This window comes from Cannabis sativa, chromosome 3 (assembly GCF_029168945.1).
Source record: "Cannabis sativa cultivar Pink pepper isolate KNU-18-1 chromosome 3, ASM2916894v1, whole genome shotgun sequence".
Classification (NCBI taxonomy): Eukaryota; Viridiplantae; Streptophyta; class Magnoliopsida; order Rosales; family Cannabaceae; genus Cannabis; species Cannabis sativa.
Window position 1 is genome coordinate 6,621,041 of NC_083603.1, and position 19,131 is coordinate 6,640,171.

At 30.6% G+C, this 19,131-nt stretch overlaps 3 protein-coding genes across 3 annotated transcripts; all 3 read left to right on the forward strand.

Moving 5' to 3' along the window:
- Positions 1-4,223: 4,223 nt before the first annotated feature.
- Positions 4,224-8,291, forward strand: LOC115709717 (leucine-rich repeat receptor-like tyrosine-protein kinase PXC3). The gene is made up of 2 exons (XM_030637889.2): positions 4,224-7,590; positions 7,722-8,291. The coding sequence occupies exons 1-2, from the start codon at positions 5,250-5,252 to the stop codon at positions 8,048-8,050; spliced, it is 2,670 nt and encodes an 889-aa protein (XP_030493749.2). The 5' UTR covers positions 4,224-5,249; the 3' UTR covers positions 8,051-8,291.
- A 3,445-nt stretch (positions 8,292-11,736) lies between these two features.
- LOC115708740 (uncharacterized) lies at positions 11,737-14,112 on the forward strand. The gene is made up of 3 exons (XM_030636744.2): positions 11,737-11,919; positions 12,441-12,613; positions 13,773-14,112. The coding sequence occupies exons 2-3, from the start codon at positions 12,461-12,463 to the stop codon at positions 13,836-13,838; spliced, it is 219 nt and encodes a 72-aa protein (XP_030492604.1). The 5' UTR covers positions 11,737-11,919; positions 12,441-12,460; the 3' UTR covers positions 13,839-14,112.
- A 1,734-nt stretch (positions 14,113-15,846) lies between these two features.
- LOC115711396 (hydroxyproline O-galactosyltransferase HPGT3) lies at positions 15,847-17,366 on the forward strand. Its single transcript, XM_030639727.2, has one exon. The coding sequence runs from the start codon at positions 16,032-16,034 to the stop codon at positions 17,088-17,090; it is 1,059 nt and encodes a 352-aa protein (XP_030495587.2). The 5' UTR covers positions 15,847-16,031; the 3' UTR covers positions 17,091-17,366.
- Positions 17,367-19,131: the final 1,765 nt, after the last annotated feature.

Here is a 19,131-nt window from a genome sequence, read left to right on the forward strand (position 1 = left end):
TATATAAAAAAATACCTAATTAAATTAGGTGAACAAAGATAGAGATAAGTGATATATATTAAAGAATAAGAGAATAATTTAGTCATCAAACAAAAACTATATAACAATATTTATATATATATATATATACTTTAATGATGTTCTCTTCATAAGTAGGGTTTTGAAGATGAAATAATACTAATTAAATAAATTTAAATGAAATAATGATAATAAGCACCTATAGACAGAGATAATCATGAGGGAGAAAGATGTGCTTAGTTTAATGTATTATTATTTGTTGATTAATTATTATTACCATTCATGGGTGTAGAGTAGAGGGCCCCATAAATAAGACAAACCAACATAAATAAATAATTTTTTTTTTAAAAAAAATAATAATTTTAATTGATTTTGGACTAGAGTATATACTAATATTCTAAACTAGAGATAATAATAAGAAAATATTGCCTACTATTTATGAGTGTGTTGTCAACTTCCAATAAATGAAATATCAACCAAAAATAGTGTATTCTTTAGGCATGTAAAAATCTACATGAAGAGAATCCTAGGTTTTTTTTTATGTATTTAAATAATAACAATAATAATAATCATACAAATATATATTTATGAGAATCCATGGGGCTTTTCTGGCTCTGAGTGGGAAAACTTGGTAACTTTCTCAGAGGAATAAAAATCTTATCAGAACAATCTTTTTGGAATTGGGAAATGATTATTTATGTTGAAATTATGATGTTTCTATTTTAGTCTCTCACCTAGTGTCTACTTGCTAAGTCTTAACTCTATAGATTTTTTCCCTTAATTATTTATGCATATGTATATTTTTCTTAAATAGCCTTATTTAGAGTTAGTGAGCATTTTAAGTTTTGAAGAAAAAAGATATGGTAAAACTAACTTTCATAAAAGGAAAAAACAAAGATAGACTATTGAATTGCTATTTAGCATTTAAAGGTACTCAGTATACTTGGTTAATGATTTTTTCTGTTATTTATTAAATTAAAAAGTATGAGATTCCATAATTTAATTTATGAAGATGCTCTAATGTAATGGATGTAATTATTTTCATCTTCAATTTCAGACAACTTCCATTTCTTATTTTGTTGTCGCATATTCATATGGATTTTCTTTTCTTTCCTTTTTAAGTTTTATTCTACTTATGTTATGTTTGACAAGAGGGAGAAGTGGACGGATGGAGAGGAGAGAAGAGAGAGATATGAGAGGAGATAGCAAATACTTTTGTTTGACAAGAGAGATTGAAGGAGAGAAAAGAGAGATGAAAGAATAACAATTCTATTCTTTTTTTCAAAATAAAATAACAAATCTATTCAAATCTCTAATTTGGAATCCCCCCAATAATAAAAGGATTGAAACTCTCTCTCTTTAATTATTGTAAATTACATAAATGCTCTCAACAAATATTAATAAAAAGGCTATTTAAGATTTTTACCCCTAAACTTTAACATGTACCAAATCATGCTCTCTGAACTTTTTTGGCTGAACTATTAAGATTGTTAGATTTAAAGATTTTTGTCTAATTTCATTCAATTTTACTATTTTAGTGATTGTTTATGTACTAAACCATGCTCCCTAGACTTTAATATCTACCAAATCATGCTCCTCGAACGTTGACATGTACTAAATCATGTCCCTTGAACTTTTATCTATTTAGACTTTTTTTTTACTAAAATTGGACAAAAGTCCTTAAATTCAACAGTTCAGGGGGCATTTTTAATGACCTTAAAAGTTCAGAGGGCATAATTTGGTACATGTCAAAGTTCGATGGACAAAAATCCTAATATAATAAATTTATAAATTAATAATTACCTATCATTTAATCACTCTATCTCCATCCTATTCCTATCAAATAATATAAAAGAATTATTATTCTCCTCTTCTTCCTTCATATTCTCTATCCTTCCTCAACTCTCCATCCATTAGTGTCAATAATAGGGTTTTGTTCACAAGGTTTTTTGATGGACTTTTTGTTTGTTATATGAACTATCAAGCTCTCATATGAAAAATGACAAATTTTCTTCCACATCAAATCTTTACTTTAACATCAATAATAGGTTTTTACTTTTTTCTAGTACATCAAGAGTATGATAAACAGTTTCTTTTACTCTTGAATGCTTTTTTTTTTCTTTGAAAATATAAAAAATCAGGTATACAATCTATGTCCCTCAAGCATACGAACTCATCTTATAATTATATGAAGTTTCATTTCATTTCATTTTATTTTATTTAAAACCAACAATATTATAAACAGAAGGCAAAAGATATGGAAGCAATTATTTGTATATCTATGAACTCAATAGGGCGACAAAATATGTTAGAGACGATAACTTTACTTAAAATTCGAACCAAATAAATAACTTTAGGTATTCTTTAAGTGAGTTTGAGTATTTTCGGGTTGACACATGACCAATTTATTGAACAGGTTAATTTGAATTAACACGCCTAACTCAAAACTAATACGACAACAATTTAATTGAAAGTATACATTTTTATATTTATTACATATAAATTATTTAGGATATAAACATGTTAAATTGTTTAAATTAGCTACCGATGGGGGCTTGTCTATGCTGGTATTCAACCTATTTTGTTTGTTGATTTGCTTCATCTTTAATAGAAGTAACATTTTCATTAAAAAAATAGTGTCGATTGTAAACAAGTTTGGATTGATAACTGGGTTGATAAATTAACTAAAATTATACATAATTCTTTATATAAATGAATTAAACGGGTCTGGTCAAATCGACCAATTTTATTTATAAAAAAAATCAGTTTAATTTTTAGATATGAATAATAAATAAGTCGTTTGAAATATATTTATAATCAACAAAGAAGCTAGCTTAAAACTGTATGAGAGCGAATGCATAAAATAAAAAATTATTTATTTTTATTTTTAATTATAATTTACATGTAATTTTTTAAAAATAAAATAATTTAGCTTCATCATTACTTATATTATTTAAGTCTTGACACAACACAAAAACTATCCATAAACACAACTTATCATCCCTTATACATTGCACCTTGAAGAAATTAGGCAGATGGGACCTACATGTTGTTTATTCCTTTTTTGGGTTTAAATGTTTTTATTTTAGTAACATAATACTAAATACACATTAATACTTCTTGATCATTAAATGGCCACACTATAATGTTTACTAGTTATAAAAAATAGAAAACTCTTTTCTCTTTGTCCACTATTTTTTTCTTTTTTTTTTAATGGAAAATGCAGCTTTATTAACCATTAAAATCCACTATTCTTTTCTTTTTTAATTAAAAAAAACCCACAAATTTCCTATGAGAATGATCTGAATTTGTGGCTGATATTTTTGTCCTACTCATGTAATTTAATTTAATGTTCCTTCAAACTTTGAAACTTTGGTATTATAATAATTATTATAAAAGCTCCAAGAAAATATGATGATTTAAGAATAAATAAATAAATAAATAAAAATTGTTAGATTTAAATTTTTTTTATCTAATTTCATTCAATTTTATTAATACGACGATTATATATTAAATTGTGTCTTAAATTTTAGTATTTACCAAATTATGCTTCCTGAATTTTAACATGTAATAAATTGTGCTCCTAAAATTTTTATCACGTTAGACTTTATTTAGTAAAATTGGACAAAAATTCTTAAATTTAATAATCTCAATAGTTCGAGATTAATTTGTAACGACTTACAAAATTCAAGAGATAATTTAATATATGTCAAAGTTTAAGTAAAATTCTTTGGAGACGGCAGTCTCAAGACATCATCCTTTTGTTATAGTGGAGAGCGATTCCAAGAATCTAATCAACGACCTAAAAGGTGATGACACCTTGTGGGAGATTGAGAACTATACTAGACAATGTAAAATTCTCTCTGCTTTTATGTATTGCTGTAATTTTTATTTTATCACTAAAAACTGTAATTTTGTGGCCCATAATATGGCTAAATGGACATTTGCCAACAACATTAACGGTATAGTAGATGTATCTACTATCCCGAATGCTATCCTTTGTAACGACCACGAAATCTAACTCTTTTTTCTATATATAAACGCTTTTATTCAAAAAAAAAAAAAAATTTAAGTAAAAGAAAAATCAAAATTAGCCATAAATAAATAAATAATTATTCAAAAAAATATATGAATTAAATTATAAACATAAACAACATATTTAGAACCATACATTTATAGATACAAATACAACAATGAATTGAAAGTATGAAGTATCAGATCCCATAATGCTTTACTACTTAACACTACACTACACTACAGTCTCTAATGGCCTCTGTGTATAGTGCTGCATTCACTCATGACTGCCCATTTCTCGTGAAGCTTATTACCTCACAAAGAAAGGAATTTTCTTTCTCACCCTCTTAACTATCAGACCCACAAATCTCTCTCTCTCTCTCTCTCTCTCTCTCTCTCTCTCTCTCTCTCTTTGAGACAGAAGGGAAAAAAAAACACCTGGTCCGTGATATCTGTACCCCAAAAACAGTATACACCTGTTTTATATTTATTCTTCTTCTTCTTCTTTTTCTATTTCATTCATAGAAGAAAGTCTTTTGCTTTCTTGACCCTCAAAGTAATTTTTTTTTTCTTTTTCTCTTGTTTGGTTCTGTAATTAATCATGTTTAGTTGATAAGAAAGATATGGGCATTTTCCAAACACAACCCATGTTCTATAATCTATAATGCAACTCCTTTTTGCTACCCTTTTGTTTGCTTCTTCTTGTTTTGGACCTTTCTCACTCTCACTTTCTCTGATATGTGTATCTGGGTTTCCTTATAAACCATTGATTTGCTAAAAACCTCTGGGGTTTGGGGGGTTTAAAGTTCCATTTTTTATTTTTAATTTTTGCCCTTTTTTCTTATTCAAGAAAAGTTCAAAACTTTCTTTGGTGTTTTAGATTTTGTGGGCATTTCTATTTTAGCCACTTAAATAATTTTTTTAATGACAGAATGGTAAAGGTGGCGTTTTTTTTTTCTTTTTAGCTTAAGGTTTTTCTTTTACTGTTCTGGAAACTTGAAGCTGAGGTGGGAAGCAGTGAAGAGAGAAAATTTGTCTTCTTGAGAGTTGAGAGTTTTGGAGGGTGGCATTGAAGGGTTTTTCTTCTTCTTCTTCTTCTTCTTCTTCTTCTTTTGGCTCTTTGATCATTGGAGTTTTGGGTTTGGTTCTGAAATTGATTTTGTTTCCTAAAACAGAAGCTTTTCCAGCAGTAGAAGGCAAAGCCAAGCCAACAAAAAATGGAAAAATTGTTATGGCTATGTCTTCTGCTAGTTGGGTTTTTGTCAAAATCACATTTTGTTGGTGCTCAACTTCAAGATCAAACTACATTGTCAGCCATTAACAAAGAGCTTTCAGTGCCTGGATGGGGTAACAAAAGCTCAGATTACTGCTCTTGGCCTGGTATTACATGCGGTTACAACCATTCAATGGTCATAAAGCTTGATCTTTCTCATCATGAACTCAGAGGTAATGTCAGTCTAATTTCTGAGCTCAAAGGTTTGAAGTGGCTTGACCTTTCTTACAATAATTTCCATGGTTCAATTCCTTCAACTTTTGGGAACTTGTCTGAGCTTGAGTTTCTTGATTTGTATCTTAATAAATTTGAGGGGTCTATTCCCCCAGAGTTGGGTAACCTCAGAAACCTTAGAACATTAAACCTCTCCAATAACTTGCTTGTAGGAGAAATACCAGATGAACTTAAGGGGCTAAAGAGATTGAAAGATTTTCATATCTCTAGCAATAGATTGAGTGGTTATATTCCATTTTGGGTGGGAAATTTGACCAACCTGAGAGTTTTTACAGCTTATGAGAATAACTTAGGTGGTAAAATTCCAGATAATCTTGGCTCAATTTCTGAGCTGCAATTGCTGAATCTGCATTCTAATAAGCTTGAAGGTCCTATACCGAAGAGCATTTTCGGTTTAGGGAAGCTTCAAGTTTTGATTCTAACTCAGAATAATTTGAGTGGTGAAATTCCTGAAGATATTGGGAACTGCACAGGTCTTTCTAGTATAAGAATTGGAAACAATGGCTTCACAGGTACCATTCCTAGAGGAGTTGGAAACATTAGTAGCCTTACTTACTTTGAAGCAAATGATAATAATCTCTCTGGTGAGATTGTTTCTGAGTTTGCTCATTGCTCTAATTTGACCCTCTTAAATTTAGCCTCGAACGGTTTTACTGGAACGATTCCACCCGAGCTTGGAAAGCTTATGAATCTTCAGGAATTGATTCTCTCTGGAAATAGTCTGTTTGGAGACATACCCGAGTCGATTCTCGGGTGCAAAAATCTGAATAAGCTGGATCTAAGCAATAACAGAATCAATGGTACCATACCAGTGGATATCTGTAACATGTCTAGATTACAGTACTTGCTATTGGGTCAGAATTCGATTAGAGGAGAGATTCCTCATCAAATCGGAAGCTGTGGTAAACTGCTTGAGTTGCAAATGGGCAGAAACTATCTTACTGGCACTATCCCATCTGAGATTGGTCACATTAAGAATTTGCAGATAGCTTTAAATTTGAGCTTTAATCATCTGCATGGGGCACTTCCAGCTGAGTTAGGAAAACTTGACAAGCTGGTTTCTCTTGATGTCTCTAATAATCAGCTCTCTGGTAACATCCCATCTGCATTGAAAGGTATGTTGAGCTTGATTGAAGTTAATTTCTCAAATAATCTGTTCAATGGACCAGTGCCAGTTTTTGTTCCATTTCAAAAGAGTCCAAATTCAAGTTTTGTTGGGAATAAAGGACTCTGTGGAGAGCCATTGGATTCTTTATGTGGGAATGCTGATAGCCTTGATCAACAGAGCCATCACAAGGTCTCCTACAGGATCATCTTAGCTGTTATTGGCTCGGGTTTGACTGTTTTTCTATCTGTTACCATAGTTGTTCTCCTATTTATGATGAGAGAAAAACAAGAGAGACAAGCCAAAGCTGCTGCAGGTATTGAAGAAGAAGTGGTAAATAACCGACCGACGATAATAGCTGGAAACGTTTTTGTTGATAATCTAAGACAAGCAATCGATCTCGAGGCTGTTGTTAAGGCAACTATGAAGGATTCAAACAAGCTCATCAGTGGAACTTTCAGCACTGTCTACAAGGCAGTTATGCCATCAGGGCTGATTCTAGCTGTTAAAAGACTCAAATCCATGGACAGGACAATCATTCATCACCAACATAAGATGATCAAAGAGCTCGAAAGACTGAGCAAACTCTGTCATGACAACTTGGAAAGGCCCATTGGATTTGTTATTTATGAAGATGTTGCTCTTCTACTGCATCAGTACTTACCGAATGGCACATTGGCACAGCTTCTTCATGAAACCGCTAAGCAACCTGATTATGAACCCGATTGGCCTACAAGACTCTCTATCGCGATTGGAGTGGCAGAAGGATTGGCTTTTCTCCATCACGTGGCTATTATCCATCTCGACATTTCGTCTGTGAATGTTTTTCTAGATGCCAACTTCAGGCCTTTGGTTGGGGAGATCGAGATATCTAAGCTCTTAGATCCATCCCGAGGCACTGCAAGTATTAGTGCAGTTGCAGGCTCCTTTGGCTATATTCCTCCAGGTAAATTATATTGTATTATACAATACGGTGTACCAAACAGACCCTTAGTAGCTTCGCTAGCTCTTATTAGTTATTGCTTTTACATGAGATTGAATGAATTTTCTCTCATTTTCATTGCCTTGTGATTTCAGAATATGCATACACTATGCAAGTTACAGCCCCAGGAAATGTTTACAGCTATGGTGTTGTCTTGCTCGAGATTCTCACCACTCGATTACCAGTTGACGATGCATTTGGTGAAGGAGTAGACTTAGTGAAGTGGGTTCAGACCGCTCCTGCAAGAGGCGAAACTCCAGAGCAGATACTCGACGCCAAACTCAGCACGGTCTCATTTGGGTGGAGGAAAGAAATGCTTGCAGCTCTCAAAGTTGCATTGCTATGCACTGATAGCACATCAGCCAAGCGACCGAAAATGAAGCAGGTAGTCGAAATGCTTCAAGAAATTAAACAAAACTCATAAGTGAATTTCGGGCTAAACTTTTCCGAGTAGAATCTGATTAGATGAGAGTGTTTACTTTCTTGGATAGCTAGTCAGCTTGTAACTATATTTGAAAACTGGGAAAAGGGTTAGTTGGTGAGTTAATATTCCAAGGAGAGGTCTGATGAACAATCAATCTTTTGTATTTTCCAATGTGGAGATGTATGTTTACATATTATTTTAAGCTTAATTTTATAAATGAAAGGTAAAATCTTATACAACATAACCTTATGAACCCAGATACTATCGATTTGATGGTATATAATCAGATGGTATAAATATAATGAACTGTATGTATACATACTCATAGCTTAGCTTGAACCGAAATAAACATGTTAGTAATATAGATGATCAATAAATTTATGTATTGTAAATATAGAGGACTGTTGCTGTGAACTTCTTCATTACAATTTCTTATTTAATTTTTGTGCCCGAAAATTACATGTCGGAATATTTTATTTTTTTTCACAATGGTATTCGTTTCGTTATGCTTATATACTAAATACCGCTATAAAAAAATTTGAGAAAAAAAATTCGTCATGTGATTTCAGGCATGAAAGTTGTAAATAGGAAATTATATTTAACAATTTTGGTATAAATATTATTTAAGTACAATGTGATTAATTATCTAATTAGCTCTAAATGAGAGAAAAATTACTACTAAATAATCTTTGATTTCTTTATTATTATTATCTTAAAGATTGTGTCGTAAATAATCCACTCTAAACTAAACCTATTCTTATATCCAAATCAATTGGAAAATCAGTTAATTTCAGTTGTACTCATTCCTATTTGGAAAGTTGGTTAGTTAGTTAAATAACTAACTTGTCTCAAGTTGTTGAGGGCTGGACATGTCAGCTACTAACAACTATATATTAAACTCTTGTTTGTAATCAGAGAAAGGCAAGAAAAGAGAGAGACAGAGACAGAAACAGAGAGAGAGAATTAGAGAGAGATCTTGCAGAAGAAAATCAAGTTCAGCATTGGCTAAATTGCTCTAGTTTTGAGTGTTGAAGAGCCAAGCCTGACTGTGATTGTTCTTGATGGTTATGTACTGAAATTGGTGTTTTGTAATTGCTAATTCATAGTGGAGAAATCTCCTTGGGGGAGAGCTGGAGTAGGACTCAACTTTTGAGATCCGAACCAGGATAATTCTTGTGTTTTCTCTCTGTTTTTCATGTTCTAATTATATTGTTTATAATTCTGGTTTTGTCACTTTAATTCTTGTTGATTATCTAACCTTAGATTGGTCTGAGTTTGTGTTGTATGTTTACAACAGATTGTAATTTATTACTCAGTTTTTTTTTTTTGTTAAGTTACTCAAGTCTTAGATTAACATTAAATACTATTTGTTTAGATGTTTAATTAGGGTATGATCTGAGGACATGAATCTATACATATTTCTAGCAATTATATTAAGTCATATCATCATGATTTAATTTCTCTTTGATTGATTCTTTATTAACGTATTCATACTAAAGATTTTACTCAATCGATTAAGTACTTCAAATCAAATAATAACTAAACAGAATAATTAAACAGAAAAACCACACTATATTTTGATAATTAACAGAAAAATTAGGTAAACTAATATTAAAAAATTAATAAGACCATAAAACAATAAATGATAGTAGCTTCTAACTCAAACAGTACTATCATGGAAAAAAACATACTATAATTACAATAATTTAAGAAACAGAAACTATGAATAACATTAATTTGAAAGTCTAGCCTCATCATCGTCATCATCGTCGTCATCATCATCATCATCATCATCATCATCATCATCAGCATCATCATCATCATCATCATGATCATCATGATCATCATCATGATCATCATCATCACCGGGGGGTGGAGCATTAAGGTCAATCATAAGAAGCATTGCTCTTCTTTCTTCTTCATCTTCTTCTTCTTCTTGAAGATTATTATTATTAACATTAATTGAAACTCGACCTGTTCTTTTACCAGTCATAGACCAATTCAACGATACCATATCAGTTTCAATATTAACATTTACATCTCGATAATTATTATTATTATTATCGAGATGTAGAATTATTTTATTATTACCTGACGATGAAGTAGCTATATTTTGAGTAATATTAGCTACTTCATCGTGGTTATTATCTTTTCTAATAGCATGCTTTTTCGCTGGTGGCATAACGCCTTTCCAGTCTCTATCGTTGTGAACTCTCATGTGTCCGTGAAGTCCCTTCTCTTGAGAAAAGCATCGGTTACAAACATAACACTTATAAGATGATGATGAAGATGAAGATGATGAAGGTACCGACGACAATGTTGATGTCATCGTCGTCGGTTGGTTATGTATTCTCATATGACCTCCGAGTCCTTTACCACAATTGAAAGTTTTATCACATATAGGACACTTGAACAACTTACCTTCTTCTTGATCCATTCTCAAAACCCTCACTGTGAAATAATGTTGTTGGCCGTGTGAGAGGACTATATAAAATATTTAAATTGATTCTCAAAACCCTATTATGTAAAATAATGTTGTTGGCCTATATGTATATATTTATAGAATTTTCAAATCGATTGATATTGTATTATATATATATATATAAGGATTCAAAAATTTAATTTCTCAAAAAAAAAAAAAAAAGATTAAAAAATTTAAAATGAGTTGATTTTTATTGAAATAAAATCAAGAAGTATTTAAATTTTAAATAATTTGATAATGAAATAATAATATTATATATGTTTATGCTAAGTTAACAACTTTAATTATTTAACTCGGAAGCAAAAATATAGCGTACGAAAAAAATTTGCTTATTTATATAATATAAAATATTATTAAAATGTTAATTATTATATGATTTTTTTTTTATTTCAATTATCATATATGATTTTTTTAATATATAAATTATCATATATGATTTAATTCACGTGCATTTATTATTTTTTCTTTTTTTCTTTTAACTTTCTTTGAAACAAAAATAATAATAATGATATACTCAATATAAATAACACTAAAAAAGATTTAGATAATCAATTTCAAACTTTCTTTAATGGTGAACAAAAATTTTTAAATTTAACAATCTCAATAGAAAATTTTTTAACAACTTAAAAAATTTAAAGGACATAATTTATAATTTAGTACATGTTAAAATTAAGGGGAGGAAAATCTAAATTAACCTTTAATATATATCAAAATTTTGGGGCATAATTTAATAAAAGTTAAATTTGGAGGGCAAAAATCTAAATTATTTTTATTTTATCATGGCTAATTAGGATTTTTGTCCCCTGAACTTTGACATATATCAAATTATGCCCCTAACTTTTAAGATCGTTAAAAATACCCCCTGAACTATTGAAATTATTGGATTTAAGGACTTTTGTCAAATTTCATTCAATTTTACTATTTCAAAGATTGTTTATGTATTAAAATATGCTCCCAAACTTTGATATCTACCAAATCATACCCTCGAACTTTGACATGTACTAAATTTTTCCCTCTAAACTTTCATCCATGTTAAATTTTTTTACTAAAATTGGAAAAAAAAATTCTTAAATCCAACAATCTCAATAGTTCAAGGGGCATTTTTAACGATCTTAAAAGTTCAGGGAGCATGATATAGTATATGTCAAAGTTGAGGGGCAAAAATCCTAATTAGCTAACCTTTTATCATTAGTTACCAAAATCATATTTTGTAAAAGCCACCAAAACACGCTCTCTCTCTCTCTCTCTCTCTCTCTCTCTCTCTCTCTCTCATTCCTCGACCTTTCTTTCTCGGCGACGGCAACACGGCCGGCGAGCACAGCGGCGAGCGGCAACACTCTTCATTTCGGCCTCAAATCAGTTAACTCTCCATCTTAGAACATAACAGGTACTCTTCGTGATTTTGATTAGCTCTGGAAAGATAGATCGCTCTGGATCTTAGTGATATTTGATTGGTATTTAGGGTTTTGGTTTTAGTTGTAACAACATCCCAGAAATTCAATTAAGCTAACTTAAACTCTTTTGCTAGACATATTTATCTACAAGATCAATCCTTTTACAATTACTGTCAATCAATTATCAAGAACAGCCAAGAAATATTTTTACAAAACCCATCTTATGATCACGACAGCAATTATTTATGTAATATGTCTATAAATATTAAGATTGCAATACTGTGTATAACACTTGATCTTGATTTTCTTTTTTTGATTGTTGCTTGCTGGTGCTATTGTTATTGTTAGTACAAAAATTTAACACAAGAAAGAAACTTGCTTCATAAGAAATAGGATAGATTGTTAGGTATCCTAATGAGGGCTTATGTAGAATTGCATAGTTATCTTTTTAATGGATAGAAGATAGAAAAGAATGTATGAGTGATTAACCAAACAAGGAAAATCATTGAAACAGAGAAATCAGTAGAAGATAAGATGGCAGGGCCAGGAAGACTTGGGAGCAGAAACCAGAAGGAATCAGCAATTACTCGTGTGGTGAATTCTGTCTTTGGATTTGTAAAAATGGCTGAGTTTGAGATCCTCTTTGTCCTTTTTTTCGTCATCGCTTTTCTTATCTTTAAAGATCTGGTTAGTTACTCTCCTCACATTTTTCCTTTCTCATTTACGATTTATAATCTCCATAACGCAACTAGAAAATTGAGATTAAATCTATAATTAAGTTTTATTTGCCTTCCATATTTTCTTCTGTGTTTATTCTTTTTGAAACAAGAATTTTTTAATATGTTCTTATATGCATGAGTCATTTTTTCCAGATATTGTTGAAACTTGAAATATAGGATACAAGGGTAAACTAAAATTTTAGGATAACGCATTCAGCTAATTACGAATTGATTAGAAAAATCGTAAGAACCATTTTTTTGTTCTTGTTTTTTATTTGGACAGACACTCAATAAGATATACACACTTTTTGAATTTTGATTTTTCATTCTATTCTAAATTGGCTGAACTTCTGTGAATAGTCATTCCTGAGTTATGAAAAAAAAATAGAGATTCTTATTTTAATTAAAAAAAAAACCTCAATTATATTCATTTGACCAGGGTCAAGCAGCCTAGGATATGAAAGAGAGTTAAGTGCATAAGATATGAAATATGATCACTTAACCTTAGTTTGTGTTCTGAACCTAAGATAGGTACATATTACTAGTGTTGAGGATTTTCCAATGGGAAATCATTAGTCAAAAGTCCAAAAAATCATTATATAACTGTATAATTTGTCCTAATTTAAGACTTTCTCAAGGCAACTACGTTTGATGGTATTGGAAGAAAGTTTAAATTAAACTGTATTATAGCTGTTGGCATTTACTCTCTTTCTTAGATATGTAAATCAGTTAAACCTTCTCTATGTATTTATTAGTAAGAGTGAGTATAATCACTGGAATTGAAAACTTGAAGTCTTCTCTACTCTTTAAAAATAGGAAAATGGGAAGAGAATGAAAAACAAATGACATTGTTTCAAATATTTTTTACTTTGAATGTTTTATAAATAATCAATAAAATCTACTTTTCAAGCACTCTCACCATCCAATGCATCATGGGAGAGTGCAAAACTGAGTCAGAAACAGAAGTGAAACTTATTGAAGAAACTTTCTCAGAAGTGAAACCATAAACAAAAATATGTATATTTTCCTGCTGTAAATACATCTATGTATACATTTGATCATTTGGTGCAAACTATTTGTTTAATTTCCAACCATTTATAAACATTTCATCATTCAATTGTCAACAGACTTCAAGACCAGAATACAATCAACTTCTGGTGAAGAAGCCTGAAGGAGGAAGTATTTGGCCATAATTGGAGAATATAGAAGTTGAATATTTTGTATAGCACTAATGTTTGTCATTACTCTTGAAAGTTTCAATTGTCTAAAAGTTTGTATTTTTAAATGTGATCACTTGATTCAATGACAATAAGTTTGGAATATTAGCATGGAACAGAGTATACCCCATCATGTGTTTGGCTTTCAATTTTGAATCAATGTAATGTTTGGTAGTACAAGAAGAAACACACTTGGTTTCCTCAACATCAGCTTATAATAATAAATCAAAAGAAATTAGCATTTTGTGAATATCTTATGTATACTGTTATAATAATAAATCAAGTACAAAAAGGCAACACTTTGGTTCAATACTGCTAATTTCTTTTTCAAGCAAGGATAGCTTTTAATGTACAAGCTGTGCTTTAGGCCTTCGTTTAGAGATTGAGATCAAGGGTTTGAAGCTTTCAAATTATCTTAATGGCCATTTGCTTGTTCTATTCGGGCAAGTTTTTACATGTAAAAACAATAGAAGTACTCACCTGACCAACATCAAGGAGGCGAGTTGCAAACTAGTAACCACTCTTCGCCGAGTAATATATCGACTTCTCATGCTGCCAAATGTGCTAATAGTAAGCCAACAGTGCCCCCTCCTACTTTGTCGATAGACCAATGTTTCACCTTAGTGTGGAAGAGGCAGAGTGTGGGAAAGATGAAGCTGAATACAGATGCTGCTATTTTGGAGAACGAGAAGAAGCTAGGGTTAGGGGCGAAACTCTGTGACCATGAGGCGATGGTGCTTGTTTTGGTTGTGTGGCCTTCTTCCTCAAATCTTGCACCAGATGTTTCTGAGACCCTTTTTCATTCTCAAAGGGATTGAACTTTTTAAACATTTGGGGTACTTTGATCATTGAATTGGATTGTTTTCATATTGTCAACGTTTTACAAGCAAAATGTTGTGATGATTCCCATTTAGGTACTAATGTTAGTAAAATAATTTTGATTTGTAATGATCTTTTATATGTCCGATTTGTTCATTGGTTAATAGTGTTACTCACTCTTTAGAACATCTCTAATCGTACTCTCTATCTTTTTAGTTAAAATAGTTAGAAAGTTAAAATAGAGTCACTTTTATAAATATAGCTCCAATCATGCTTTTTATTTTAATTAGTATTTAACTATTTTAATAATATTTTATAATTTAAAGGGGAATTATCTCATATACTGTTTTTTATTTTTTTTTTGTAAATTTACGGTTTAAATTTCTAAAGTGGTTGCAGTGTTAGTTGCAATAGGGGTTTCTATACGATTTTTTGTTGCGATTTAGGTTGCAGCGGTACTTGCAACAAGAGTTTCTATGTAGAATTTCGTAAAAATGCAAAAAAAAATTATTTTGAAGTGTAAAAATAATAAAATCCCTAATTCAACTTTGTCAAATATAAATTTTTTTTATAAAATAATGAAAAATTAATAACACTTTTGATTAAAATACTACTAAAATAAAAAAAAAAAAAAAAGTAGTGAGTTTGCTATATTCTCAGAGTTTTCTTAATCTTTTGTTATTATAGAGAGTCATTTTTTATATGGTTGAAGCTCATTTTTCAAGTTGTTTAGTTAAAAAATGTGTTTAGAGAGCATGATTAGAAATGTTAAAAAATATTAGTTGAGATGGATTATAAGGTGTCATGGCCAATTTAATGACTAATATCAATCATGAATGACACTTCTAGGCACTCTTTTCCTCTTTTGAAGGATTTAATGAAGCTAAATTTTTCTCCACAAAATAAATCAATAAATTTGTATTTAGTCCCACCCAAAAAAAAAAAGAATAATCCAAATTAAACAAAGTTCATGTAACATCATAAGATAACTAGTTTGGTAACAAAATCTTTTCTGTAAAAACACTGAATATTTTAACCGAATAAGAAAATTTAAGATTTTTGTATTGTAAAATGGAAATACAAAATCCTTTTTTTTGTTTTTTGTTTAAACTTTTTTTCTTCTTTCAAATAAAAAAACTGAATCTTGAATTGAAAATTTGAGATTTTTGCATTGTAAAATAGAATACACAATCCTACTAAAAAATCTTAAAAAATATAATTACTATAAATAACACTAAATCAAATTTTAAATTAATAATTATTATTATTTTTTTTTTGTCTTAAATCTTAATTACCATATATAATATCTATCTAGTTCCTTTGTCGAACTCATTCTCATTCTCCGAGAAGATGGAGAGTTTGCCGACGACGACGACGAAATCGGAGAGACGATGGAGATCATCGAAGCCTCTACAGACATCGAAACCATCTCTCCTTTTGGCTTTGTTCTCTTGCATTGCTTGGCTCTATGTAGCCGGAAGGTTATGGCAAGATGCAGAGAACAGAACAATCCTAGCTCATCTTCTCAACAAAAGCTCACTCAACAGACCTAAAATCTTATCACTCAACGATAAATTATCAGTCCTAGGCTGCAATGATCTTGAAAAAAGGATTGTCGAAGCTGAAATGGATCTCACATTAGCTAAGAGTCAGGGGTTTGTGAAGAACAATTTGCAACAAACAGGTTCTTCTGATTCTGATTCTCGAATTCTAGCTGTTATTGGTGTTTATACTGGATTTGGGAGTAAATTGAATCGAAATGTGTTTAGAGGATCTTGGATGCCGAAAGGAGATGATTTGAAGAAGCTAGAAGAAAGAGGGGTAATCATTCGATTTGTAATTGGCCGTAGCCCTAACCATGGTGATAGTTTGGATCGTAATATTGATGAGGAGAATCGTTCAAGTTCAGATTTTTTGATTATGGAAGATCATGAAGAAGCTGAAGAAGAGTTGCCTAAGAAAGCTAAGGTCTTTTTTAGCACAGCGGTTCAGAATTGGGATGCAGATTTCTATGTCAAAGTAGATGATAATATTGATCTTGATCTTGAAGGGCTAATTGGGCTTCTTGAACGCCGTCGTTTTGATCAGAAAAACAATTCTTCTTCTGCTTATATTGGGTGTATGAAATCTGGAGATGTTGTGGATGAAGATGGAAAGCCTTGGTATGAACCTGAATGGTGGAAATTTGGTGATGAGAAATCTTATTTCAGGCATGCTTCTAGCTCTCTTTTGATTCTTTCTAATAATTTAGCTAAGTACGTTTACATAAATAGTGCTTCTTTGAAGATTTATGCTCATGATGATGTATCAATTGGGTCATGGATGATGGGTTTACAAGCAACTTATATTGATGACAATAGATTTTGCTGCAGTAGTATTACACAAGATAAAGTTTGTTCTTTGGCCTAATTAAGGGGAGAAAATCCAATAATTCTTTGTTTTTTGGTTGGTTTGTGTGAAGAAATTGACATATTTGTTGTTGTTGTTGTTGTTGTTGTTATAGTTTTGCTTAGATATTTCACTCAATTCTTTTTTAGGATTTACAATCTGAATTGTTGGAAGAGTTGAAATAGAATATCTGTATTGAATCACTTCCATTTTATTTATTTGGCTAAATCTGTATTGAAACTGTTTGTACATATTAGTAACTGATTTGTTGAAGTTATTTGAGATATTTATTTTGTAGGGTGATAGGAATTTCCTCTGTTAATTGATGATAGAAAGGAACAAGAACAATTGCTGAGAGCTACTGCTCAATACAAAAGAACCCTCTCCCCTATATTTATTCTAGGCTAATATTAGAATTTTTGCCCTCAATTTGTCATAGTCTTTAAAATTTTTTCTTCAACTATTGAAATTATTAAATTTAAGGATTTTTGTCAAATTTTATTCAATCTTACTAATTCTATGATTATTTATGTACTAAATCATGTTTCTCAAACTTTGATATTTACCAAAACATACCTCTCAAATTCTGTCACGTATTAAATTATGCTCTCTAAATTTTCATCTATGTTAGACTTTCTTTACTGAAATTAGATTTTAGTCATTAAATCTAACAATCTCAATAGTTCAAGAAGGATTTTAACGGCCTTAAAAGTTTAGATTGCATAATTTGATACATGTCAAATTCATGGGACAAAAATTTTAATTAGCCATTATTCTAATTCCTTACTGTTGGGCGTATCACATAATTAAATACACCTTACTAACACTCATACCCCTCCTCCCCTTAACTAACCAGATGACTTGGAAAATACCTATCACAGGGTTATGAAATTGTCAAGCAGATACTTAAATCAATTGCTGAATTGAGGCATCTTAGCAATTTGGACCCCTCTTACATTTTACAGTCATTAGGTGCTGAAAAGCCTTAAGAACTTGAGTGCATTTATTGTGGGAAACAATTGTAGAGCCAAAATAGGAGAGTTGGGTGAGCTTTCAGATTTTCAGTTTAAAGATTGTAGTGAAAGCTTATGATGGACTTTGAGATGAGGTGAAAAAACTAATGTAGCAGAACATGAAAGAGATTTACTTGACATGTTATTGCCAAAAACAACATTGAAAGAGCTCAGCATCACATATTATGGGGGATAAAGGGGTGTATATTGGACCACATTCAATATTTTTAGATCTATTCAGATCCGATTCAATTATATATAAGATGTTAAATTTTACTATCCGATTCGATCCAATTAATTCTAGTCATCTAATTGATTCAACATTCATTGGATGTTGGATTGGATCGGTTTTAACCATTGAATGTATTTCATGTATATCTATTAGTGTAATTTAGATTTATTATTTTAAACCCAGTATTTTTTGGATCCGATCAAATCAAATCCATCTAATATTTTAAATCCAGTATTTATTTAATCTAAAAATAAAATAAAATAAAATAAAATTTAAATGCTAATTTTTATATATATGTACATATATTTTATTATGTATAAGTTATAACAACATAAAATCTAATTATTCATCTAAATAAAATTAAAATATTAATATGTTCGATTGGATGTTGGATATAGTAGATTTTTGGACAACTCATTCAATATCTGATCTGATTCAATTGGATATTTAAAAATAATATCTAATCCGATCTGATCATAATTGAATATTTAATATTTGACGGTAAATTATAATTAGATCAGTATGTGATTATTGGATTGTATGGATTTATGCTTACTTCATCAATTCAAATAATGCCAACCATGAATACAGCAGCACTTAACTACTACACTAAGCTTGTTGGAGTTCAAGCAGTTGTCTCCAAAATCTGAGTATTTGCTTCTGCCAATGTTTAGAATTTCCATATTGCACCACTCAATCTTAGATTGTTTCCTTCCTTTCCCAATGCACTGAAAGTTGCCAAAACCTCGAGTCTTTCAACTCCTTATTTAAAGGCCTAAAATCTCTTTCATCTATGCAAATTTAGGAATACATAGTT